The sequence below is a fragment of the Gopherus evgoodei genome, chromosome 1 (genome assembly GCF_007399415.2).
Source record: "Gopherus evgoodei ecotype Sinaloan lineage chromosome 1, rGopEvg1_v1.p, whole genome shotgun sequence".
In the NCBI taxonomy this organism is placed as follows: Eukaryota; Metazoa; Chordata; order Testudines; family Testudinidae; genus Gopherus; species Gopherus evgoodei.
Window position 1 is genome coordinate 276,064,533 of NC_044322.1, and position 27,735 is coordinate 276,092,267.

The 27,735-nt window shown below is 46.6% G+C and overlaps 1 protein-coding gene across 1 annotated transcript; it reads right to left on the bottom strand.

Moving 5' to 3' along the window:
- Positions 1–394: 394 nt before the first annotated feature.
- EMP1 (epithelial membrane protein 1) lies at positions 395–24,958 on the bottom strand. The gene is made up of 5 exons (XM_030548141.1): positions 24,616–24,958; positions 8,579–8,712; positions 5,073–5,178; positions 4,809–4,949; positions 395–2,191 (listed from the first exon to the last, which is right to left on the bottom strand). The coding sequence occupies exons 2-5, from the start codon at positions 8,654–8,656 to the stop codon at positions 2,031–2,033; spliced, it is 486 nt and encodes a 161-aa protein (XP_030404001.1). The 5' UTR covers positions 8,657–8,712; positions 24,616–24,958; the 3' UTR covers positions 395–2,030.
- Between the last annotated feature and the right edge of the window lie 2,777 nt (positions 24,959–27,735).

Here is a 27,735-nt window from a genome sequence, read left to right on the forward strand (position 1 = left end):
GGCTCTTTGGCAATGTACACTGGTAAATTCTGGCTCCTTCTCAGGCTCAGCTTGACCACCCCTGCACTATGGGCGCCTGCCTTGGGCCTGAGCTTCTGGAGTCATGAGACTGAACCAGAATCTCAGCTTTTGTACAACTAAGTTTCTAGTTCTCATGGTTGTAAAGAAAGCTTGAAAATGGGAACCAAGCATAGCCAAGTGCAACAGCATTTGCCTGAGTTGCAGAGAACCTGAAACAATAGCCTGGCTCACACCCAAAGGGAAGTCCTATCATGTGCACCAGCCACCATGTAGTAGTACTGCAGCATCATAGCAGAGTGAGCTTTGGTTTGGCGAGAAGAGCAAGACCTTCAATCACAGTCTCAACTACTTTTTCTTTAAAAAAAAGCAAAAATGTGTAAAATAAATGTAATTAAATTGTATTTATATCCCTAAAGCTAGAAACATTTGTATCAAAATATTTACAATGACTTTATAGAAATAAACACTCTGTCAAAGAAACAGCAAAGTACAGTACTAGAATATGTCCACCGAATTAACAAAGTCTATATGGAAAGAGAATGTAACAGAGAAAGTGTGAGAGAAAATACTGTTCATGCTACCCATGCACCCATGAATTTTTTGTTGCCACCTAACTTTAGTTTGTGGGCATAACCACAGTGAGTCCTGACCTCTTGCTACTAACAATCTCCACTTACTGTTTAAGCTTTTCAAAGGGACAGAAATGTTTGGCTTGGATACCCTGATGCAGACAGGAACTCTATTCCTGCAGTTATGACACGACAATGCTATTTTTTTCCATACAGCCTTTCGTGTGGGATTTTCCTTGTATAGGCATTAATTAACAAAGCCTCTCCGCACCCCTGGAGGTAGGTATAATGAACATCATTTTACAAATGGAAGAACATAGGCACAGATAGGTTAAGTGACAGAGTTGGGAACAGAATGCTGGATTCCTAACTCTCAGATTTTTCCACTTTAACTACTAGGCCTTATTTCTTCTGCCATCAAATGTCGTTTTAGTTTGAGGTGACTTACAATGTCACTGCGGGGTCAGTGATTAATGCCCCATCCTGTGCTACGAGTGGAAAAAATCTATTGCCTACAGGTAGTCATAAAAACCTAATTCAGTGTTTCAACAGTGAGCTCCCACGAGCCTAAGCAGGCTTCCTCAGCTATCAGATTGGAAAGTCCCTTCAGTCCCGTGGCTTATAGAGCACATGCATCACAAATCTGCCTGTTTACGGCTTCATAGGGACTTCCTGAGATCGTCATCGTGCGACTGTGTTAGAGAGATACACAGCCAGCTATAGTGGAGAAACGCCCCCAGGTGACTCTCTGGGGTGTGTACCACTGAGTTATAACTGCATCTTCCATTACTAGGATCATTGCCTGCCTCCTTCCTTCCCTGGCTCCTCCCCTCCATTCTTATATGCTTCCCTCTCTCTCTCCACCTCTCGCCCTGATTTATTCATGGGAATTAGTTTCTTTCTTAAGTAGGAAACAGGATGGCAATGAATTTGCAGTTATGATATTTTTAAAAACTTGAATTTAATCGAGTTGGGCTGTTCCCAGATATAATGTCTTTAACCCTTCTAAAAATGTAACAAAAGGCCTGTCCCATTGTTCTTCAGGGCAAAAAGCCTTATCCCTCACTCCCGCACTCACAACGCAGGCTAAGGAGAAATAGGAAGGAGGGATAGGGAGGAAGCAAGATGCAGTGCTCATTTCCTTGAGGTGCCGCCGAGTCAGTGAAGTGGAGTCTGGTGGTTCCTTAAGGCACAGCCTGACTTTGCGAGGAGGGAGAGAAGAGCCAGGAGACTAGGCAGTTCGTTTGTAACTTCAGGGCCCAAGGATCAAGGAGGCACTGGCTGGACTGGAGGAGCTGTTTCTCTCTCTTTGGTGGATTCATTTGTGGTGGGTGTTTTTTGGTGTTATTGCCAAACAGTTCTTCCAGCTGAATGATTCCTCATCCTCCCCACCCCCAATTTCTAACCCCCACCCCCAACCCCTTTTACTCCTGCCAGCCTTTATTTCTTTCTAAGGACAAGGTAGAGGATGCCAATGATGAAGCTAAAGCAAAAGCAGATCCAGGCCAATATGAAGGAGTAGCCATGATGGTCCCGAGGGTCTGTGAAGTAGTGTGGGAATCGGGCTGTGTAGATGGAGACTGCAATCAAAATGAACAGCCCTGTAGGGGGAGGGGAGGGAAGAAAGAATTGGAAGATATTTGAAAACCTGAATCTTTGCAGGACAGCTCAGGTACTGCAGTGATATTGTGGCATGTGCCCTGTGAAGCTGATGGCCCATTTACTGTTGTAGGGCTGTTCATGAGCACTGAGCACTGTATGCTAATTTTTTATCCTAGGGTTTCTTGTGAGCACCAGGTCAGTACCTCCTGGTTTGTTACTGGAAGGAGAGAGGCCAAGGTTGCATACCGGAGATACTCAGATTCCAGAGTTGTCGGGAATGGTGCACAAATTTAGATTCTGGTGTGTTAGTGTCGGCTTCCTTACGAGTGCTGAAGCTGAACATGCTAGTGTGCATTTGGGCAATTCACTCGCAGGTGAGGCTGTACACACTTGTTCGTTGTGTGCTCTTACGTTAACACTAGGGTTTGCTGTTGTAGGGTTTTTCATGAGTCCGGGGGCTTCTGGCACAGGCTTTTCATGTTTTTTTTTTTTTTAGTTTCAAAATCATAAACATAATGCACACATGGAAAACAGCTTGAAGGGGGGGAAGTGGGTGACTTTTTCAGGCTTGCCAACCTTGACAGTGATCCTTTATCTACTGGCTGTTCTACGCACTCTCAGGTGTAAAACCAATAACAAGTCAAACAACCTGCTCCCTCCAAACACATTTCTTTTCCCCATTCCTCCCTCCAATAAGGACGTCCAATTGAAGGCTGTGATCTGTATCGAGCCTTGGACCCCAAGAGCAGCACTTATATTGGGAATCTATTCATAACCAGTGGGGAGCTCGGAAGGATTAAAAGCTAATATATTGGACTTGTACTCTCCCTCATTCATATAGTCAGAGTCTGGTCCAAAGCCAAAGAAGTCAATGAAGAATAGGGTGACCAGATAGCAAGTGTAAAAAATCGGGACGGGGCTGTGGGGGGTAATAGGAGCCTATATAAGAAAAATCCCCCAAAATCGGGACTGTCCCTATAAAATTGGAACATCTGGTCACCCTGATAAAGCATCTCCCATTACTTTAATTGGCTTTGGGTGAGATCACCTTCTGTTTATGATTCACACACAGTAGGTGGGGGCTGGTATGCAGGGGCGGCTCCAGGCACCAGCACGGCAAGCGCGTGCTTGGGGCGGCAAGCCACTGGGGGTGCTCTGCTGGTCACCGCGAGGGTGGCAGGCAGGCTACCTTCGGCGGAATGCCTGCGGAGGGTCCACTGGTCCCGCAGCTTCAGCGGACCTGCCTGCGGGAGATCCGCCATAGCCATGGGACCAGCAGACCCACCGCAGGCATGCCACTGAAGGCAACCTGCCTGCTGTGCTTGGGGCAGCAAAATGCCTAGAGCTGCCCCTGTTGGTATGGATAACTGCCTGGAGCAATAAACCAAACTGTAATCTGAAGTGGAGAATTAAATTGCCTCTGGATACATCAAAGCTTTAGGTAAATGCCTGATGTCATCCTTCTCAAAAAGGCAATAGCAATTAGGGATGAGAGGAGCAGGACAAGAGGATTTCTCCTCTCACTGTCTGATGGTGTTGACAGTTTGAAAACATTATTTGCGATGCCTGTTCTTTCTTGGAAAGACTCCATTGTGTTCTGGACCATCCGTTGTGAATAACCAAAGCAGTGACTGCTTTCATGAAACAGCCATTTTGAATTTTACATCAGAGCCACTTTGTCGTGGAGCAAGATGCTCTGGGATTGTTTGGTTTATGCTGTGGAGAACAACCTGTCCCATGGTGGAGTCAATGATAAAACCTTCAGACATTTTGATAGGGCCCATTGAATCCAGAGGAATATCAAAGCAGTTTACAGACAATGGACAAAACCATTCCAGTAGGTATATACTTGCGTCTTCCATTCATTCCAATGGAATTCCACTGGTGCAGCAGTGGGGATGGCTGCACTAATAGTGTGTGTGTGTGTGTAAGAGCTAGTTTGAAAATAAGTTTTTCCAAAAGAAAGTTAATCATTTTGATCTTTTTTTTCAAAAATATTAATGGAAATTTTCTGTTTTTTTTTAAATGAAAACAAAAAAATGTTTTGGTTCCTTCCCTCATCCCTTACCCCCCAAAATCAATTTTTTGAAAACTGAATTTTTTTTTTACTAAAAATGTTTTGATTTTCAGTTTTTCACCTGGAAAACTTCAAATGAAAATATTCAACAAAAAATTTGGAAACAGCCATTTTTTGTTGAAAAAGTTTTGATGGACATTTTTCAACCAGCTCTATAAGTATGGGCCAACTTTGGGGAAGGAATGGGGGGTCATCCCCCCAAAAAAACTGTATACGTTGATAGTAGGGAGGAGAAATTTAAAGGTTCAGATGACCTCAAACAGTTTGAGTCATGGCCAACCCCAGGCAGGCCTCCCCCTTACCCTCAGCCTCCCATTCTGGAAAGCAGCGCCTTCTCCCTGCAGGGCACAGCTATTGCTCCTGCCTCTCCCCGTGGGCTGCAGCTCACAGCTCGCCTGGCCTCCAAGGTTACTTGACTGGTGGCTCTGCCAGCTGCCATGTAGGGGTGTGGGTGGGAAAGGGGTGTGTGTTACACACACACAACACACACACACACATTTAATCCTTTTAGCAAACTGATGCAGAGAGACTGGACTTACAGCAAATCAGCATGATGGCTCCAGTGATGTAGAAGCGTTTCCCTTTCTCCATGGTGAAGAGCTGTACCACGAACATGACCAATGAGAAGAAGGAGAAGATGATAGCCAGGATCATGAAGGCTTGCACTGCCTTGAGGGAAGCTGGCAATACAGAGGCAGGAGGGGAGAGAGAGAGTGTACGTTAAGATACTATTGGTATCACAATGCATGGTAGGCCTTCAGACTATACAGGTCGTATCAAGACCTAAAGAAAATATCTCTTACGCATATCCCCTTCAGCAAATGCAATCTGACGGCATTTCACAGCATCGCAGTCTAGCCAGAGTCCTGTTGAGTTTGCCCCCATGGTAGAGGTACCTGCCATCCAGACCTGAAATGGAACAAAACAGTCGTGTCAATGTTGTTGCTCTTGACCATTCTGACAACGGTTGCTCCAGCCTATCACCTGATCTGGGCCTAAGAGAGACAATGACCGCTGGAAGCTTTTGTGGCGATAAAACCTTCCCCCTGTGCATGGAACTCATGAAGATCTAAAGTTGTCGGAGATAAGAGACTTGAAAGACTTGAGATATTTAGTCTAGATAGAAGAAGAGTTGGTGTGTGTGTGTGGGAGGGAGGGGACTCAATTACAAAAATATAGTGAAAATTGCTCTTAGGTTCCTTTTTGTCCTGCCATGTAATGTGACAATAAGGGGCCACTCAATTACATTAAAGGGCAGTACGCTTACAACAAATAGAAAATTGAAAAACTTAACTCACAGTCACACGAGGTCACTGCATGAATATTAGGTTTATTTTGAAAAGGACTGGATAATTGCATATGGTCAGTATTTTTAGCTAAGGCAGCTAAGATAATAAGAGTAAAACACATATGCTTTGGGGGTACAAAAAGATTGTTGGCAGAGGACAAAGAAGGACTCTTTTTACCCCTTTTATGCACAGCCTTTTCTAGCTGGTCATCTGCACTGTGGGTGCTTAGACACACTGCTGCTGTGTTGGCTTTGACAGCATTTGGGAGCAGTTTCAATGTCCTGCAAAGGGGCATGCAGGACACCTTAATCACAAATGGAGGTGTCCTATGTGAATCAGAATGGTGGACACTCCTCAACTGAAGGTGGCAATTGACTGGAAGCCGTGATGTGGCAGGAGTGTCATGGTAAAGCTAAAGCTTTGAAGTTGTCATTGTTATGGTGACCTTCTTTGGGGAGCTCTAGACTCTGAATACATGTTTGCACAAGTTTTAAAATGTGTGCAATATCCTCTCATTAGAGATTCTAGCCCCTCTTTTGGCTGTAGTTCTTTGTGTCGAAAATCTAGTAGGCAGTCTAGGGCAGTCTATTCCCATCAAGGTCTGCAGTGCCAGACTTCTCTAGACCACCAGAGTGCAGGATAAACTGAGAGTTCACTGGGGTATCTTGAGCATTTTAGCTCTGGGTCTTCCCTCTTGTCGTCGGGTTTCAAGGCAGCCGCTTAAATATGATTTGGAGGTTGTTGAATAATTTTCAGACAAAGGCGGCCACGAGGGGGCAGTATAAACTAAGGCACAGGAATAGCTCTGTGTTACACATAAATGATTGCGTTGCTGCCTGTGCAAGTGAAGTCTCTGAAAGACAGTAGAGTTTTTCATTGTATTTGTCTATGAAGTTTAAAATGGAGCTGGGCTGGTCACTATAAAAATGGTGGCCTGCCCCTTTGCCTCCCTTCTGCTGCAAAGAGGACTGGGCAGGAGGGGGTCATTCTGTAGTGTAGTATACAAGCAAGACCATTTGTCTAACTAAAAATAGCATCCGTCTTTATAAGCACTTTGAGGCAGGGATTGTCATTTTACTATATGTCTGTACAGTGCCTAGCACAGCAAGGCCCCAACCTAGCTGAGGCCTCTCGGTGCTAATACATATAAATAACAATCTCCAGTGGCACTGGATAGGATACAATTCCTAAGAGAGAGGGGCATACGCTTCCTTCAGGGTCTAAGCTCTATAGCTGGCAGTATCAGGAAGAAATTTCCACGTGTGGCACAAGTTTGGGCACTTGCGTTCCAATATGGAGTTTGTGCTTTCTTTTGAACAATGACTGAACAATTATTGGAGACAGTATACCCGACTAGATGGAGCACTAGGCTTTCCCAGTAGGTTGCTTGGCTAGTTGAAGATTTGTTTTCCATTGGTATGGCAGGATACAGGACATAATGCACCACTGGTCTGTACTGATGTGACAGCATTTGTCCCTTAACAAGACTTTTATCTTCACTCTGATAAGAATTGTTGGTTTTCCTTTTTGACTTGGTGAGCAAGAGCATGTTGTTGGGAATAAATACTTAGACAGCAGCATCTTGACACCAAGTGGGATTTTTAGCAGCGCTTTCCAGCTCAAGAAACTCTCCCCTGCAAATCTTTTGGTATTCACACTGCTGTGAGTTACTTGGCCATTGGCCCAACAATTTACAGTCATGAGTCCCCAGCAACGCTTGACCTTTTTGTGTGTATGTATGTGCTCTTGGATCACATGCTCTGTGGAATCTGGGGAATTTTCAGTGTATGAACCTTCCCCAGCCAACTCCTCCTAGACTAGTAGAAGATGAATTGCATATGTTATATAACAAATCTTTTCTCCTAGGTTTGCAATAATCTCTTAATTTTGACCTATGATTTTAATGTCACAAGAGATCAATGATCTGTGTGCATGTGAGAAAACATGCCCTCTGTGATATTCACACAGCCCCACTGACTTCAGTGACATTGCATAAAGGTATCTGAGGGCAGAATTTGACCAACTTACTATACTTATTCCTTGAACGTGGGTGGCACTGATAAGTCTGGAAGAATCTAAAACTGGTTCAGCCAATCAGATAACATATTAGCCAAACGCTCTTTGTTTTTTCTTTTAAATGAGATGCCATCTTGTGTCATGGACTAGTCCAGTTCATTGCACATTCCATTTTCAACATTTGGGGTGGGAGCTTATCGGGTGTTGCAATTTTGTAGTATGTTGATAGATCTACTGCATATTTCAGCTATTACAAAGTGCTTTTGGTTTGGACAGGGACCAGTCCTTATATGTGTTGTGTGTAGTGTTATAGCATATAGATGATAACGCTACCAATAACTGTTAGTTTTGCCCAAACAGCTCATGAGAACGCTTTTTAGTTCCAGAAACAGACAAGCATCCACCGTATAATTATACAAGAGACTGTCTGGCAGATGGGCTGATAAATTTCAGCTCAAAACTATCCTCCATAAATCTCACTTGCTCAACTAGTTCTTGAATGGGGCGTGTACAGGTGGTTCCTACTTTAAAGTTATGGGAGTGGAAACATCACCTTGAGGCTGCCTCTGTTTGTTTTAGTTCAGGACTCGGAACTTTTCTGTTCGCAGGGTGGCATTTAAATTAAAGTGGCTTAATTTTTTTTCCAGAGATCCATTTATTTCAAGGGAGTTACTCCAGCATAAAATTGGAGTAACAGAGCAGTGAATCAGGCTCTTTATGTTTTCTGAACAGCTCCTTTGCACATTATTATTTACTGAAAGAGGATGCCCTACTCCCTAACTCTATAGCCTGGCAACCCAACGGCAGAACCTTTCAATGGTGTGTGGGGTTATAACCATGGAAGGGTTGAGCATTCAACATCTGCTGCCTGTCTTGTTCAGAGAGACAGAGCGGGTGAGGTAATGTCTTCAGCTTCTGTCAGTGAGAGAGACAAGCTTTCAAGATTACCCAGAGACCGACGTGGCTACAACACCACTGTCTTGTTTAGAAGCAGAATGACTTACGTTGGCAATGGTGGATACAAACAGCATGACCACGGTGGCAATGTGGACCACAAAAATACCAGCCAATAGCACCAACATCTTGGCTTCTTAGTCTGTGTGTGTGGTGGGGGGGAAGGTCTCAAATGCAGATGATTCTGAGGAAAAAAAAGTATTGGAGAAGAAAATAAAGGTGGGTGCTGGAACCAAGAACTTTGTTACAATAACCCAGTATTTACATGCAAGAAAGTAATTGGGTTTGTTCTAAACCCACCCCAGAAATATTGACCAAGTGCTGAAAAAATATCTAAAAATACTAGTAACACCCCCCACAGTCCCCAGCAAATTGAGGGAAGCTGTAGCCACTGTAGCCAGTCTTCCAGGAAATGCTTAGCAGAGTTTTGAAGATACTGTGGGTAGTTTTTAAAAATAGGCTGCTTATATGTCTGACCATTAATAAGGTTAAGTGCTGTGCAGGGTAAAGTGATATACTCGAGTCCCCAATGCCAAATTGAGCTATTTGCCCACTGGGGCCATGGACGTCAGGAAGGATTTCCTTTTCCTAATCCCCCCACCTGACAATACAGTGTTATCCAGTTGGTCTGGTGTATCATGAGTCAGTTGGGGTGGAGATTTGTCTTCCTCTGACACATCAGGTACTGGGCACTGTTAGAGTGGACTACAGGTCTACGCAGGATGGTGGTCTGATCCATTTTGTTAAGAGAGAATACCAGCATAGATGAACCACTGGGCTGTTCTAGATGGGGAGAAAATAGACTACTGTGCTTAGTGGCTCAATGGTCGGATCTGGTGTGGCAGAAGATGGGATAACTGGAGTCATTGCCTGGTGTGGATCATTCCCTGTGAGTACCCGGCCCAGGCCGGGGAAACTAATAATCCAACCAGCGGACCAAATTCAATGATGAATCCTGGTCACGTGCCACCTGAGGCACGTTGCACATACACTAAGAAGAAGAACTGGAGTCAATGTTTTGCTCAGATCCCTTATTCCTAAAATGGAAATTGTTACAGTTTCCATAAAAAAATCCCAAGCATTGGTCTGTAGTGAGGGCTACTCTTGATTTCCTTTTAAATTCAAGGAAATCTGCTCAATATATTACTGCATTAAGACACCCTACACATGTAATGTATCTGATTCCTTTGCATTATTCCCCTACGTGCAGCAGGACTTGACTTCTTGTGGTGTTTCTTGTCACTTATGAATATTTGATTTAAAAAGAAACAAGATTTTAGGGACTAGCATTGGCGGGGTCTGATAGTGTCATTTAACCAAAGCTACTGTTTTATTTTCTGAAATGATGAAATGTAAGGAGCAAAGACCTGATATTGAGAACAGATTCACTCCCCCTGCACAAAAGTGGCAAGTGGAAAGCATTAGGATTTCAGATCTCACCTACTGACAGGACTCTTATCAGTATTTTGTACTTAGAGTCACAGAAATTAGAGACAGCAAAGACTTGTTGGGTCCTTTAGTCTTATCTTCTCTGCTCAAGAGCAGACTGCTCCTGAAAATGTTTGGGGAGGTAAATAAAGGGGCTAAGTTAATTTCCTGCCCTCCCTCTCGTTGCTAGGTGAGAGCAGTGTCAAACACCTGCTTTATATTTGCAGTTATTCTGGGCCAGATGAGTCAGGCAAGGAATCCAGCTGTAGCTTTCAGGATGAGGATCAGTGACAATGCAATATAATACTGCAGTTACCATTCATAATAACATCTGTCATACAGAAAGGCTTTGTAGAGTCACCCAAATGGCATATGTTACTCATTTACTCCACCTTCCCCACTCCTTCCCTTTTGCCTAATTGAAGCCTTGTGTGTGTCAGATCTGCTTTTAAAGATTACTAGGTTGTATCATCACAGTCCAAATACTATTTTCCCACACCTCATGGGACTGCCAAGCTTTCCCACTTGCTTACCATTTGTCCAAAACCGGCATTGGCTAATAACCAACAGGAATTCCCGGAATTACAGAAATTGGAGAAAGAAGTGACCTCTGTGCCCAGCAGGATTGTTCTTCACTGTAAATATCTGTGCATTGTCCTGTCCAGTTTGCAAGGTCTCAACCAATGGGGCTTCCTAGATATGACTAGTAGAAAATTGGTCCTGATGTTCTGTTTCTCTTTGTCATGACTTGCTTTTAACCCTTGGATTACCCCAAAAAACTCTTTGTATTTCAGGATTTTCAGAGGTGGGGACCACTCACACCTCTCACTGGCTGCTGTGGCTGCTGTTGGGTGTTCAGCAGTTCTGTAAACCAAGCTCTAAGTGGATCCCTCCAGCACCTTTACTAATCTGTCATATGAATGCCCTGTGCTTTGGTTCTGAAACTGAATTGACGAAAGAGAACATGGACTCAACAGTGCGTATAGGCTGTGAGAAATCATAGCTTCCCTGCTCCCTGAGGTGAGGTCTCTGTGTACAGTCACCCAAACCACATTGGCTTTCTTTACCACCATACCACATAGGAAACTCATAACTAGAAGTCCTCACATTTTTTTTTCAAACAGAAAATATTTAAATATTTTGGGGGAGGGGGAAATGTTTTTAAATGTATCGTTAAAGGACATTTTTAAAAAATAGAAATGATTTTTAAAACTCCTCACCTGACGAAGCTGACCAGAACATTCATTTTTAAACATTTCTTTATTTACAAAAACAGAAAATAACTGAAATGTACCTTTCTGTTATAAAAATGTTCCGCTCAAAAATTTAAAAAAAAACCAACCAACCAACTAAACCAAACCAACCCCCCAAAAAGACACCACTAATAAAACAACCAAACATAAATTGATTTTGGAATTTTTGTTTTTTGTTTGCTGTGAATTTTCTTTTTCTACTCTGTTCTGCTCACATCTAGCTTGCTTCTCACGATCAGTCCTAGTTAGGTCCCTTTTGGCATTACTAATTTCTGTGGCCACTCTCACTGTACATGCTACCTAACGTGAGCTCCTCAGGGGGTGCTGATTCATAGCTTTGAGTCTTTCTGAGTAAAAGCATGACCACCCTCTCTGTTCATTGTCCCTTTTGCCCATTGAATACACAGTAGCTAATAATCCCACGTATGCTCAGGGATAGAGGAGAGCATACGTGGGATTTTCCATTTCTGACTGGGCTGCGTGTGCTTTTCTTCTCATTAAGACACAATAGAAAGTGCCTTGGTTGTTCTGCAGGAGTGAGGCTTGTGTTCTCATCAGCTGGGTGGGGTCACATTGCTAGAGCAGCAGCACATGCCAGGTGCATATCCTTTCTCCTTTCCTCAATCTAGTTGCAGCTGGAATTGGAGTTTATCAGGCTTTTATTAGACTGTTATTCAGTCCCAACCATTCTGGAGTTGCCAATTTTTCCATTGGCTCACCCCAAAGAATTCAAACCTGCAATTACTTAACCCTGCAATTGCTCAGTGTATCTGTCCTTTCCAGGGCTGCATCTCACAAGCCAGGGAGGTGTCGTGTCCGGGAACCAGGGCCTGTGGAATGCTCAGTAAGCCCTGCGGCAGCCCCCTGCAGACGTTTATGATGGGAAATCAGTCCCTGGGCCAAGGTGAGTGGGTAGAACAGTTACCGAAAGATGCCAGACTTGAGGGGAGGAGAGGATGTGAGCTTATATGCCTGGTATTCGCCTCAGATGGCTTGAGATGGAAGAGAGACTTAGTATTGGTGATGGTAGCTTGAGATTATCCCCCTTCTTCCCCCACTTCCCTTGATATCATGGCTGGAGAGAATGCTATCAATGCACAGGAGTGCTAATAATGAATAACAACAACTTACATTCCTCTAGCATTTGTCGTCCTGAAGGATCCTAAATTGCTTTTACAAACACTGTCCATACAGGGACCCCCTTCACCAACTGCTGCAATGCAGCTTCTTCTGGAGAGGACACAGTGGTTGGTTCATAGCACACAGCACTTCTACACTACAGCTGATGGCTGGAAGACCACCATATCCGATTTTTTTACCAAAAAAACCCAAAAAGTCATCTGCAGAGTGCATACACTTTTCAGGGAAAAAAAATAATTTAGTTCAAACCCAAATTTCTGGCAAAATAGTTTGGATGGAAAATGTTCAACCAGCACTAGTTGCCACCTTAGAATTAGTGCAGACCAGCAGGACAGATAATAGAGCTGATGGCCCTAATCAGGGCCAGGATCATTTGGTAATGAAGGCAAAGAGTACACAGCAGAAGAGAAAAATACTGGATGTGCCACCGTACAGCTTGTACAAATGTATAGCTCTGGCACCAGCAAATCACCAGGGCAATGCTACTTATGGTATCACCACAATCAGGTGGCTCAGGACAATGCATCACCTATCACAAATTTGTAGAACTGTCCCACAGGCTTGCCTTCGGTAGATACAATAGCTGAGCACTCCAGGGCCATTGCAGTTTTGTCAGGCCCTGTGACATGAGCCTGCTGTCTCTCAAAGGATGGACTCAATTGCTATGATGCAAAGATGCAAAGATCATCCTGCCATTGTGACATTATTATTTTTCCCATGGAACCAATACCAGAGAGTTGGCGGCCCTACAGATTACAAAGGCGAAACATCATAAATGGTCCATGTTTCTCTATGGTCTGCTTCTTGTTTCAGACCCGAGTGAGGCCAGAGGGCCTGTTGACACAGAGTTTGTGTCGTTATATGCAGGTAGCATGGTACAAAGCCTTGAGAGTCTGCTCTTGATTCACCAGCCTGACTCAGTTTGCAACTCAGGTGCCGTTTATAAAGATGTGGGTGTTTTGACAAATCTCCCTGTGGAGAGATCTCTTGGGAGTTAGCAGGTAAATATGCCCAATGGTCTGTGATGGGATGTTAGATGGGGTGGGATCTGAGTTACTACAGAGAATTATTTCCTGGGTGCTGGCTGGTGAGTCTTGCCCACATTATCAGGGTTTAACTGATGGCCATATTTGGGGTCAGGAAGGAATTTTCCTCCAGGGAAGATTGGCAGAGGCCCTGGAGGTTTTACACCTTCCTCTGCAGCATGGGGCATGGGTCACTTGCTGGAGGATTCTCTGCACCTTGAGGTCTTTAAACCATGATTTGAGGACTTCAATAACTCAGACATAGGTTAGGGGTTTGTTCCAGGAGTGGGTGGGTGAGATTCTGTGGCCTGCGTTGTACAGGAGGTCAGACTAGATGACCATAATTGTCCCTTCTGACCTAAAGTCTATGAATCTATGAGTCTGTGTGTGTGTACATGTGCTTTTGGCATCTTTGTTTTAAGGGGTGTGATTAAAAGGCCTTACTAGGTGCACAGCTTGGCTTTACAAAAACTAGCGGGGATATGGCAACCACCTCCAAGTATCTAATGGGTGTAAACATAAAGGAAAGAGAGGAATTGCACAGGGTGGCCCAAAGGGCTGTAACTGAGGCCTTGTCTACACTACAAAGTTGCAGCGCTGGTGAGGGGGTTGCAGCGCTGCAACTTAGGATGTGTACACACCTGCAGGGCATTACCAGCGCTGCAACTCCCTGTTTGCAGCGCTGGCCGTACACCCGGTCGTGCCTCGGGTGTAGAGGATACAGCGCTGGATCACCAGCGCTGGTCATCAGGTGTAGACACTCACCAGCGTTTTTGTTGACCTCCGTGGAATAAGCAGGTATCCCAGCATACCTGAGGAAGCCTCTCTGGTAATTAAGCAAACTCCACTGCCCTCCAAGCAGGTCTCCTTCCCCGCGGTGTGCTTTGGCGTTCCCCGACCCCGCCTGCAAACAGGTCTCCTTCCCCGCGGTGTGCTCTGGCGTTCCCCGACCCCCCTCCAAGCAGGTCTCCTTCCCCGCGGTTTGCTCTGGCGTTCTCCGACCCCCCCTCCAAGCAGGTCTCCTTCCCTGCAGTGTGCTCTGGCGTTCCCCGACCCCCCCTCCAAGCAGGTCTCCTTCCCTGCAGTGTGCTCTGGCGCTCCCCGACCCCCCCTCCAAGCAAGTATCCAGCCCCGCGGTGTGCTCTGGCGTTCCCCGACCCCCCCTCCAAGCAGGTATCCAGCCCCGCGGTGTGCTCTGGCGTTCCCCGACCCCCCCTCCAAGCAGGTCTCCTTCCCCGCGATGTGCAACAGCGCTGCAACGTGGCCACATCTAACACCACTTGCAGCGCTGGTTGCTGTAAGTGTGGCCACTCTGCAGCGCTGGCCCTATACAGCTGTACTAATACAGCTGTAACAACCAGCGCTGCAAAATTGTAGATGTAGACATACCCTGAGAGTAATGAGCTGAAACTGAGCAAACAGAATGTTTTGGCTGGAGATCAGGAAACATTTTCTAGTAGTGAGTGAGGTCTGTTATGCTGTGGAGTAATCTCACCAGGGAAGTGGTGGAAGACTCATCGCTTGAGTCACTTATAACTGGAGTGGACAAAGCCCTGGAGAACGACTCTAGGGAACAGTCCTGCACTAGGAGGATGGGAAAAGATGATCTGACAGGGTTTTTCCTCTGTGATGTCTATGATTCATTTGAGAGTGGGTGAATCTCTCAGTACTGAAGGCAAGCGCTGAGAAATTGGCATTTTCTCAGGAAGAAAAGCCCTGGAGCGCCAATGCATGTGACAACCTCAACAGAAACACCGAAGCTCTCTTGGTAGGAGGGAGGGGAAAAGAGAGCTGCCTGAGGTCTAACAAGCTGCCAACAACCATCGCTGGAGGAAAATAGAGAAAAAAGGAGGGGCTGAGTGCCTTAAAAGGGAAGCAGAGAAACCAGGGAGGGGGTAAGGGGAAATTAGAGCTAATGGGAGACACAGAAATGTTTCAGTGGCTTATTGATTAGTAATAATAAGACGCTCAATGCTGGTACTTTGGGGGAGCTCGGGAAGTGAGGGAGGGCGCATACGCACTTTGCCACGTTAAGAGTCTCAGGATTTCTATTCCTAAAACTGGCTAATTAAATGTATAAAATGTTTGGGAGGGCCTGGAACGTGCAATGAAATAATGAAAAAGGAATCGGGAGAGAAAAGAGCATGCTTAGACGTGTCTGGTCGATGGGCTGGAGGCTGTGGGTGTGCATGTGATTTGTGTGTGTGTGTATGCATGTTTATTTCTATGCATATGTTTCTGTAAGTCTGCTTGTGTTTGCATATGTGTGTATCTTCTCTGTGGGTATGTCTGTGAGCTTACCTGCATGCATTTTTGTTTTATTTTTGTGTGCGTATATTGATGAGTTTGAGTGTATCCGAGTTTGGCTGCGTGTGTGTGTGTTAGTGCATATATTGTAGGAAATGGTTTATGATCAATAGCCTGTGATGGGATGTTAGATGTGTAAGCAGGGGAATGGTCCCTGGCTTCTGCACTACCCCGGTGAAGTGGGCTAGCAAAAAGATCTGAGTCCTCGCTCCCATTTCCTTTACCCAGAGGCCTCCCTGCCCTTGAGGACTCCCCTTCCACTCTCCTGTCTGGCAGAGTCCTCGTAACCCCAACAAGGCTGGGCCCAGGATTCCTGGGGGGCTCAACCCCCAACCCTGCTGTGGTCACCCAGGACAGGGGCTAGGGTGTCCCCACTCTGGGGTACTCTCTTTGCACTGCGCACCTCCCTAACCCACTGATCACATCATACAATTTAAAGCAAATACAAGTTATTTAATTAACAATTAATTTTAAAAAAGAATAAGGAAAAATGGGAAAGATTAAAGGAAAACACATCACCCAGCTCTGTGGCAGGGACCATCACAAACAGTGTCTCTGTACATCAGGGCACTTCACAGTCTGTTCCTCAGGCCCTGGCTGTGCTGCAGAGACACTGTGGGTTGGACACTTGCTCTGGCGGTGGCCACACACTCTCAGGCTCTGGGTGGCAGGATCCTTCTCCCCAGTGTCACCCCCGCTCTGTCAGGGTTACGATCCCCCTCCAAGTCTGGCCTGCAGAGCCTCTTGGCGGAGGCGTCTCCCTGTGCTGGGCCCACTGCCCAGGGTCCCCCTCGCTCTCCCCAGCTGCTCACTGCACCCACTCCAGACTGCTCCAGCCTCAGCTCCACACTGCCTCAGCACCGCTGCTGCTGCTGCTCTGCCTTCAGCTCCCTGGGGTGCTTCTCTGGCCTCTCTGGCTCCAGTTGCTACAGCTCTTCTCCCAGGGCAGGTCTACTCTGCAGGCTGCTTCTGTGACTCTCTCTCAGCTCTCACCTGCTTCCTGGGCTGCTTGTCTGGTCCCTCTGGCTCTGGTTGCTGCAGCTCTGCTCCCAGGGCAGGTCTGCTCTCTCTGGGCTGTGCTCTGGCTTTTTGGGCTGCAGCTCTGCTCCCAGCAGCTTAGCTTGGGCCCCTGCTCTCTCCTTAGCTTGGCCCCACTCCATCTGACATACACAATTCCAGCTCACACGGAGGACAGGACGCCCCTGGCCTCCTGACTCCTTGATTAGCCTGCCTGCCCTGTCAATCAGGCTGATCTGGAACATTGGCCTCTCCACATTGTTCCTTGAGACTGTCAGTCTCAGGCTCCTGATTTCCTATTGATCCCTCCCTTTTTAGTGCTGGGAGCTAGGAACCAAACACTCCCACTGAATGTTAGTAAGGGGGCAACAGTCCCCTTATATATGGGCTGGGATCTGAGTTACTACAGAGAATTCTTTCCTGGGAACTGGCTGGTGAGTCTTGTCCACATGCTCAGGGTTTATCTGATTGCCACATTTGGAGTCAGGAAGGAATTTTCCTCCAGGGCAAATTGGCAGAGGCCCTGAGGGTTTTTTGCCTTCCTCTGCAGCGTGGGGCATGGGTCACTTGCTGGAGGATTCTCTTCACCTTGAAGTCTTAAAACCATGATTTGAGGACTTCAATAACTCAGACATAGGTTAGGGGTTTGTTGTGGGAGTGGGTGGGTGAGATTCTGCAGGCTGCATTGTGCAGAAGGTCAGACTAGATGATCATAATGGTCCCTTCTGACCTTGAAGTCTGTGACACTATGGCTCTAGCATGATCCCAATAAACTGTCCTTTAAAGTTATAATACAGTGCACTGCTATCTAAAGCCTGAGTGTGAAATCTGCCTGAATACTATTCTATCTCCATGTGGCCTTTAACTGAAGGGAGATGGTTAGATAGACACCCTGCTGCTGTGCTTTTCCCTCCAGTTGTTCCGAAAGAAAGAAAGAAAGAAAGAAAGAAAGAAAGAAAGAAAGAAAGAAAGAAAGAGCTGACGTAGTAGGGAATATATTTGTGAATATATTCTTTAGCTCTCTTTTTTTTTAATGTCATCCCATAATATGAGATTAAGGGAAACATGGTGAAATGAATGGCTATCTAGTTTAGAACAAATTAAAGTGCATTACTTCTTTATGCAGAGTGCACTTAGCCTGGGCTCTTCACTGCTGCAACATCTCATAAATCCTATTTGACTGTAAGAGGGCTGAAAGTTACAAACAATAATAGCATGCACATTATTTATCACAAGGGTAGTTAGATCTCCTGTTACAGGGTGTAAACTGATTTCCACAAGGGTGAGGAAAGAATTCCTGACATCCGATGAGGTATGGCAAATGCTCTGCTCCTGGGTGTTTGGTGCAAAATCCTAGCAGTAAAATATCTTACTTCAGCAATACATGTGGTTTTCAAAGAGGGCGGCTGTACCTTAGAAAACCCTTGCTCTGCTTGCGTTTTTTATCCCTCACACGTGAGTGTTTTGCGCTTCAGTCCACTTGTCCTGATTGCTGGCTCGCCCTTCCACAAGGCGTAGTCCAGCCCTTAAGAGGGACACAGCTCAGACTTACTCAGCAATGACAAGTGCTTGGACTTTGGACTCCAAAGTTAATAATGCCGGAGCAGACTTTGGCCTGAGCAAGCAATGTGGGGAAGGAAGGGGACTTGCCTTGTGCACCCTTTAAGCAGAAGATGTGTGCACACAGCGCCAAAATAGCCACCAGGATGGCCTCCCAGGAGCTATAACTGTGGCTTGAAAGGAAAACAAGGGGTGGCAGCAGGATGATGGAAACCTCCTGATTGATTTGGCAGCAAAATGAAGCAACGTGTTTCAGCAAGCATGGCCCATTGATTTTGCATGTAGCCTAGGAATGTCATGGTTCACGCCCTATTAGACTCTCACTGCAGGAGTCTTACCTCCCCTGCTGCAGACACCGTGTTTCCTATTTGGTGGGTAAATCCTATACCCAGGGCTGGTGCAAGGATGTTTCGTGCCCTAGGCGAAACTTCCACCTTGCGCTCTCCCCCGTCCCCGAGCCCCCCCCTGAGATGCCTCCCCCCACGGCAGCTCCACCCTGAGGCGCCTCCCCTGCAGCAACTCCCCCTGCCCCAGCTCACCCCTGCTCCACACACAAGCACCCTGAGCATGCCATGGCTGCTTCACTTCTCCTGCCTCCCAGGCTTGTGGCGCCTAAGCTGGTTGGCGCTGCAAGCCTGGGAGGCGGGAGAAGTGAGGTAGCCATGGCATGTTCGGGGAGGAGGCGGGGCAGGGGTGAGCTGGAGTGGGGAGTTCCCCTGCATGCCCCCCCCCTTACTTGCTGCAGGCAGCCCTCCCCGTGCTCTCCTGCCGCAGCTCCTTCCGCCTAAATGCTGGCGGCAACCGGGGCGGCTGAAGATCCGGCCGCCGCAGTCGCAGCCAAAGAAAATGCCGCCCCCCCCAAATCCTAGTGCACTAGGCGACCGCCTAGGTTACCTAAATGGTTGCACTGGCCCTCCCTATACCCCAAATTTCAGCTTCACAAGCAGGATCTCTCCTTCAAGGAGGGATTGGGTTGGGGTGGGGCGGAGCGGGTGGGAAGCGGAGGAGATTGAATCTTTTTTGCCTGGCCTTAAGGCCTTCTCTACCATGAAAATAAAACAAAAGAGAGCAGGCCACACTTAGCATTAATGGAAAGCCCCTCCCAGAATGCCCTCTGCTCCACTGTGATGCTGCAACCTGTTCAAGAGGGGCAGGTGGATGAGGCTGCAGGTTTGGGAAGGATAGTATTTTAGGAGGCTAGTATTTTGCATGTTGGCTGCTATAGCAGCTGAGTTTATGTCTTATGTTTCTAAAGCTCATGCTCCAGGGTTTCAGCTGGTCTCCAGCAGTGGTCAGGAAGGGGTTTTCCTACCCTGCCTTCCGTGTATTCTGGGAGGATTTGAGTGGGTTTTTTCTTTTTGCCTCCTTCCTCTCAAGCATCGGGGATGGCCCAGGCTAGAGATGGGACAGTGAGCAGAGTGGTCCAGGGCTCTGAGGTGGCACCAAGCATTCTCTCTCTCAGGCACTTGGCTGGTTGCTCACATGCTCAGGGTATAACTGATCGCCACATGTAGGGTTGGGAAGGGATTTTTCCCCAAGTCAGATTGGCAGTGACCTGTGGCATTTTTCGCTTTCCTCTGCGGCATGTGGGTGTGGGTCACTTGCCAGGACTATCTGAGTAGATCTCACTTAATCATTTCACGGGCCTTGGGGATTGATCCACCTGGGTCCCTCCTATTCCCTGCCTGTGGCACATAATAATCTAGTCTCTTGTGGGCTGTAATATTTTGGTCTAATTTTGTTTGTTAGGTTTAGTGAGCAGGCGATATACAGGGTGGGCAGGCTAAATCCAGTGCTCCCTTCTGCCCTTAAACATCATGACTCTATGAGGCACTTTTCAAAAAACCCTCTCAGACAGTGGTCCCCAACGCAGTGCCCGCGGGCGCCATGGCGCTCGCCGGGGCATTTATGTGCGCCCGCCTAGTGCCCAGCAGGGGAGAGAAGCCGTGGCCCTGCGCCTGCCGGGGACAGAGAACTCCGGGGCTGCAGGCTGTGGGCACTGGTGTTCTCTGTTCCTGGCAGGCGTGGGGCCGTGGCTTAAGCTGGAGAGAAGCTGCAGCCCTGCACCTGCTGGGGGCAGAGAACTTTGGGGCTGCAGGCTTCATTTTATGTTAAAGTAAGAATAAAAATACATTTGGACCAGTAGTTCAACAATGTTTTACTCTTTGAAAATAAATAAGATGAAAAATTTATGATATTTATTTTGTAGAAACTCCTTAATTTTAATACCTTTTACACGTAAAATTGCCCTTTTTATCTTATGGATTCATATATTATATGATATTTAATATGATTTTTTTTGCATTATTTAATGTACAAATACAAAATAAGCCTTGAAAAATTGTTGGTGCCTGCCACATTCTTCTGAAAACATGAATGTACTACTGGCCACAGAAAGGTTGGGGACCACTGCTCTAAGATTTATAGAAATCCTGCCAGCAACTGCAGTCCCATCCAGCTGCTGCTTCAGAAGGTAGTCTCGGAGCAGCAAGCATTGTGAGAAAAAAGGTGTCCTGGAATGCTCTGTGCCCTGCAGGGAACGTCACATGAGCAGGCAGGGTGTGATATGTTGGAAGAAGAAGCCCCCAAACCCATTCAGCACCCTCTTGTTAGTCTCTGTGAGCACTTGGCTTGCAGGAAAGATCCTTGAAAAATTAGGACTCCATCTTCAAATGTTGGGATTGGAAGTGAACCCCTCACTTGGGCAGGAGAAGACAAAGTACCTCAGCTCATCATCCCTCCTGCTCTCAGGCTGCTGCTATGCTGGGAAAGTAGGAAGACTAGTTCCTGTGATCTTCCTTGCATTAATTAGCCTTTTTGCCAGAGAACAGAAGCAAGAGGAAAGGTAGGAATGAACAGGGGCGACTCCAGATGTTTCGCCACCCCAAGCATGGCGGCATGCCGTGGGGGGCACTCTGCCGGTCGCCGGTCCTGCAGCTCCAGTGGACCTCCCGCAGGCATGCCTGCGGAGGGTCCGCTGGTCCCGCGACTCCACCGAAGCTGCAGGACCAGCGGACCCTCCGCAGGCACGCCTGCGAGAGGTCCACCAGAGTCCCGCTTGCTGCCCTCCCAGCGACCGGCAGAGTGCCCCCCTCGGCATGCTGCCCCAAGCACACGCTTGGCGTGCTGGGGCCTGGAGCCGCCCCTGGGAATGAAATTCTCTGAGCACTGACCTGCCCTTTCTTCTGCTACTGGTCAGATGGAAGGTGACACTAACGTAAAAGTCAATGTGTCTACTACTGAGAAAGTGTTAATGCTGCCCAATCTTGCGGGAGGAGGTCCACCACGGGTATTTTAGTGTAATCACCCACTTGGATGCCCATTCTGGTTCCTCAGCACGTTGCATAAGAGGTACAGTGCTCGGTGTGATTACAGTTTCTGCCTAACAGGCAGAGGGAATTTAGGGCAGGACTGGAAATCTGCCATTGTAAAAAGGACGTCTGACACGTGGCCTTAAGCTGACATGCACCATGAAATCCTCTGGTAGAGGGAGGGGAGGCAGTGTTAGTGCAGAGATCACCCGCCTTCAGTATGGGGAAATTCAGGCACACATATTGAGGAAGGTTCTGGCTATCTGCCATGCCGTGCTGCCTGGGAGTCATGCAGCAGGCTTATGGACAAAGTTAAGGACACTTTTAGGTCTGAATTCCCCTATACTGGGTCAAGTATATGTCTACGCAGCAGCTGGAGGTGGCTTCCCAGCATGGGTAGGCAAACACGCACTAGCTGCACACTAAAAATAACCGCATTGCCATAGAGGCACAGGTGGCAGCTCGAGCTAGCCCCCTGAGTACAATCCTGCTGGACCCCCACCTGTCTAGCCCAAGCTACTGCTGCAGCCACATGGCTATTTTTACCACACTAGCTTGAAAAGAGCTCATCTGTCTACCTGTAATGGGAAGCATCCTCCCAGCTGCTGGCATCAGGCATACCCCCAAGAGCCCTGCCTTGGGGCCTCTCTCGAAATACCAAAGCAGCCAATCCGCTACATTTCATCTCCTGGAATTGGGTCTGTTTTCAAGCTTTCTAGACAGAGCCCATGCTCCACTGCAAGCCATGAGAGGGCTACAGTACTTTATTGTCACGCCCTTATATTGCTTAAGAATGGAACAAGTTGAAGGCCCCGAAGATGCACCCTGCGGGCACTATACAAGCAGAGAGGGCCTTGCATGAACAGCTCTCTCTGCCCAAAGAGAAAAAGAGGTGGTGTCAGCCACCCCTGTGGCACTGTGCCCCACTCCTCCAGAATCAGAGGATTCTCTGTGGGGTCCACAATCCCTGTCCCACTTCTCTCAGGTTTTTCCATGGCAGGGGCTCAATCCCCCTCCTTCTGAGCTTTGAAATTGGATGAACAAAAGGTACAGACTGTTCCCCTGATGTGCGCTGTCATATAGAAACGGCACAAAATGCCTGCAGGACAATCTAGGCTGAGGTGACTCCAACAGGATCGCCTGCATGAGTAAAAGAAGCAGGATTCGTTCCTCCTTCACTTTAAATGATCTCCTAGAAGAAGTGCTATTGTTCCAAGGGTGCCCAGCCAGGCTGGCACTTAGGAGACCTGGGTTCCAGGCCTAGCTCTGCCTGTGACCATGGGCAAGTAATAACCCTTTTGTTTTCCTGCCTCCCTTGGTGTGTTTAGACTGCAAGTTCTTTGGGGCAGTCTGGTACCTAGCACACAGGGACCCCAACGTTGGTTAAGGTTTCTAGGCATTACAGAAGTAGAAGTAATAATAATAATAATGACCCCAAGACACTGCAGCATGCAGTGACATTACTACACTATTTTGGGGCCATCACTCCAGCAGCATGTAATTGTGTGTCTTTGAGCAGGGCTGCTCTGCATTGTCATGTTATAGGGAAATAATCTGCGTTTAAGCACAGGAAAGACCTCTTTGCAGTCTCCGTGCTTACCCGCCCCACCTCCCAGGCATTTGTGCAAAGAGTGGAAGGAGGAGGGTAAGTCTGGCAGATTTGAAATCCTTTTTGGCATCTCCGACTGCTGTGGGGGACGCCTAGTGGGCCAGTGGAGCTATCCCAGGGATGAACTTGGCCCCATCTCCTCAGGCACATCACGTCCCGTGCCCTTCGCTGTGTGTATTCAGAAAAAGAAACTCCTCATTACAGAGATGCTGAAATAGGGCACGCCTGAACAAAACCAGTTTCACCAGTGCCTTCCAGCAAAAGGCCACTCAGACACTGTTTCCTTCCCCCAGACCTCCTCAAATATATGTTTAGTATTAATGACCCCAAATAACTGCTTTCACTACCAAAAGTGCCTTTCACCCAGAAGGATCTGTAATAGCTCTATAGCCTCTCTCTATCTTGGTCACTTCACCCACGACTGAATTGCAGCTGCCTCTTGGGTGGAAGGCAACAGCTGCAAATGTGCACAGCAACAGGCTAAGCTCTGATTATCTGCAGACAGACTGAGAATGAAATGGGAGCAGTGCTGATCTGAAATATGTTTAGGGGAAATGAGAGAATTGCTGGGGAAAAGCGTTTAGTGTGGGAGTGAGAAATTTGCCAATTTCCGCAATGCTCTACTTCCCACCAATAGGTTCCCACTGCTCCACTCATTTATCCCCTCCACTTTTTCCATGCAGCTCTCCTATTGCTTTCAACACTTCTCTCATCTGTCTTACTTTTATTCTCATCACTCCCAAGCCCAGAGATTTGGCTGCTAAGAAGGTGTAACATGCAATCGCATTGTTCATATGTCTTTAGTTAGAACTTCTGGTCCACTTCAGTCTCACTAGCTAGGATTCTGAGAAGGACCCTCCCAGCTCTGACTTGAGTTGTGCCATCAAAGACATAAGTTTTAATTATTTTGTTAAACCAGTGACTTGCAAACCACTAATAATATGGGAGAGCTTTGACACACACACAAAAGCATGAGGGACATCTGAAAAAGACAAAGGCCAGATTCTGATCTGAGTTGAGCTGGTGTAAATCTGAATGAGCAAGATTGATTTCAAAGAGACCTGCGCCGAACTCCGAAGCTTGCAAATGTGTCATTGCAAAAAAAAAAATGTGTCAAGCATCTCCCTTACTCCACACTGCACAGACGGTTCTGCTGTGTCTCTCTCACACCCTCAAAGCAAGAATAGAGTTACCTTAGCAAACAGCGTGCAATTGCAGTCAGACCCTGTAGTGCCTTCTATTGGTGCCTCAGCCCAATGTGTGGCTGGATTTCAAAGCAAAATATAAAGGCATAAGTGTTTGCCATTAATGAGTCGCACTTGGAGATATAGAGAGCCATAAAAATGAGGGAAAAGGGAAAGACAGCTATTAGATCAAAGGAATGGGAGATGCTGAATGGAGAAAGCAGTTGCAGAGGATTTTGTGAAGAGGTCTTACCCTGTAGTGGGGCTGGTTCTGGCACCTTTAGAAGAAGGAGCTTGCTTTGCCTTAGTCCTGTCTTCTTGATGTACAGAGCTGCAGTGGAGGGAGTGCCCTGCCTGCTGGAGTTATAAGTTTCCTCTGCTGCTGTGTCAGGATGTGCGATGGGGTGGTGTCTTTTCCCTGCGTTTTAAAGGAGTTTCTATTAATCAGTCTAGCTTTAAAGAAAAAAAAAATTAAGAAGCTACGCCCTGCTTCCTTGGCAGCAAGTCAAGAGTCACTGGGAGGAAACCAGCAACTCAAAGAAATCTCTTGTGGAGTTCTGTCTGACTCACAGCACAGTACAGAGACCACAGCCTGGAAAAAGGAATGACACGAATCCAGATGAGTAATAGGAGGCACCCAAACAGCATCTGTTTACAAAAATGGACTTCTGGTTACCATTTTTTTTTAATCTGTAGTTATGAATGTGGTCAAAGATACAATACACTCAAACAAACAAATAAATGTCCTTGCGTAGGGTGTGGTGATGTCTGAGTGAGTCACTGAGCACCACACCTCTCTGCCACCTTCAGGAAAAGGGAGACTTTCCGAAGTGAGCAGGGAAAGGGGATATTGATCATTCCTGCAGAATTGATCATTCCTGCAGGTGATCTCTTTGGAAATACACTATGGAGCTGAAATCCCCAAATGGCAGTCCCTGAAGCAGTGGAGCATATGTTCACCTGATGGGAATGGCTTGCCTCCTTGTGTCCAGATGAGAGCAGGCTGGAAGGAGAGCTGAAATGAGGAGACAGTGTGAGGAACTGTTTTCAAAGGATAATACACTCATCACACTAGAGACATCCTAAAATACTGGAATGCTTTCCCATGGCTCTTTCCCTTTTCGATGCCTTGGGGCTGTTAGATAGTTGTGACTGGGAAGAAGAGGGGTCTGGAGATGGTGAAAGGCAAGGAGATGGCATCCATAACAAACTCTCTTGTTAAAAATGTGGCCTCACTAGGAAAGAGTTTGAGATCCTCTGCTTTACGGAATAAGCCTGCATTTGCAGAGCGGAGCCGTGACAGACAAGATAAGGCTTTTCCATCTCTAATGAGGAGGACTCTGGAGTGTTCTCATAAAAAGGAAGCAGATGCTTTTTGAAGTCTGAGCTGGTGAAAAGAAATACTGGCTGTTTTTCACACTACTCCCTCTGCCTGGCACTGCTGCCTTTTCTGTGACCCCTGTCTAGTTTTAGTGCAAAGCACCCAGCTTAAACTAGGCTGTAGTTGGCAGAAGAGAGAACTGCTCACATGTGCTGAGTGCAGTTTCAGCTCCATTGAAGTCAATGGGAATTTTGCCATTGATTTCAGTGGAGTCAGGGCTTTGTCCTCCAGCTACAGCCTAAGGCTAAATGGGCCCTAGCTCACCTGGTTGTTTTGGTGGCATCCTCTAGAATAGTCACGGAAAGCGGAGGTGAAAGGTACAACAGAGGCTGTTGGCGGAGACGCTGCCTCATCACCCCTTTCCTATTCTCCCAGTTCTGTTTACTAGAGTGGGTGATGCTCATCTCAGAAAAGGGTTTTCATTTTCTCATCTGGCAGCTGGCAGGATCCTTGTATGATGGCTTCTCTGCGACACAACGCTGAGCCAACTTGTCTAAAACACACTGCGACTGCAAAGAAGTTGGCGCTGGTGGGAAGTGGTATGCAGAGAGGCCTATGGTATGTACAGCACTCTTTGTATGGATAAAGGGAATTGGAGTCACACAAATTGCCATACCATATCAGTCCATCTGTCCCTCCAGTCCAGCATCAGCTGCTTCAGGGCAAAGTTCAAGAATCCCCAAGTAGGCAGATATGGAATAACCCACCTACAGGGAGAAGTTTCTTCCTTACTCTCCATCTGGAAGTCTTGACACTGAGTTAGAACAGAAACATACACAGTGATCAGTGCACCAAAGGATGGTCATAGGAGGGATGTTTGTACCATTGAAGTTGTTGTGTCAGTGACTGCCATCTTCACTGGCATTGCCCCCATGGAGTTAGACACAATAGTGGGTAGCATGTTGGTAGCCTTGCGCACAGCAAGCATAACCCAAACAGTGGTGCAAACACCTGCCTGTTGTTGGGGACAGTCTTGTGTATGGACACATGGTGATGTTACGGACAAGTTGGGAAGTCCACATTGTGCTTAGTACCCCAGATCTCTTGAGTGCAGGCAGAAACTTTGAATTTCCAGTGAGAGAAGTGGCAGCTTCTCTCCAGGTATACACAGCCATGGGTCTGTCTGTTTTTCTAATCTGGTAGGAAGGGTGAAAGTGAGAGAATAAATGATCTCTTCCTTACTGTATTAAAAGGTAGCATATAATTTTAAATAGATTAAATGAAATGTCTTTAAACTCATAAATAACCAGAGGAGCTCACTGCTTCAGGGTATTCATTTTTTATATATATATTAAGCAGATGTTTGTATAACAAGAATAGCATTTATAGCAACATTCGGTAGGATCAAAATGAAGGACTGTCAAGCCTCATTTAAAAATGAAAATTGATTATCAGGAGAGGAGCTGGATAATTATCCTGCCATATTTTATATTGCCCAATGAAGAGCATTACTGGAACTGGAGGAGAGAAGTATGCTCAATCTCCCTTTGAAGCATCCAGAATTGGTCACTTATGGCGGATGGGATACCAGACTACAGAAACCAGTGGACTATGCTCTTATTGTATAAGGATTTATCTTAAAACAAAGGTTTGTTTGAACTGTGGATGTCCAAAGAGCATGCTAGATTTATCAGAACTCCTCAGCATGCAAATTAAATAGGAGAAGTTGTAGCACTTAGGTGTATTTTTATAATTCTTTCAGACAAAAATACACCTCATGTATTGATTAATCCCCAATCCAATTTCCGTCACTTACTGCCCTAATGTATTTGGTCTCTCCACTACACACATGCACAAATCAGTTTGTCACATAATGGGAGACTGCTGTGGGAAATGTCAGAGGTCATCAAAACAGGAGATGAACTCCATGCAATTCACTGCACCTCTATTTGTCATTTCTTGAAGTGAGTGGAGTGAGGAGCAACTTTAAGGTTTCAAATGTAAATTAGTATAGCAGCTGTTCTAGAAATGCCAGAAACAGTTACAGTAGGT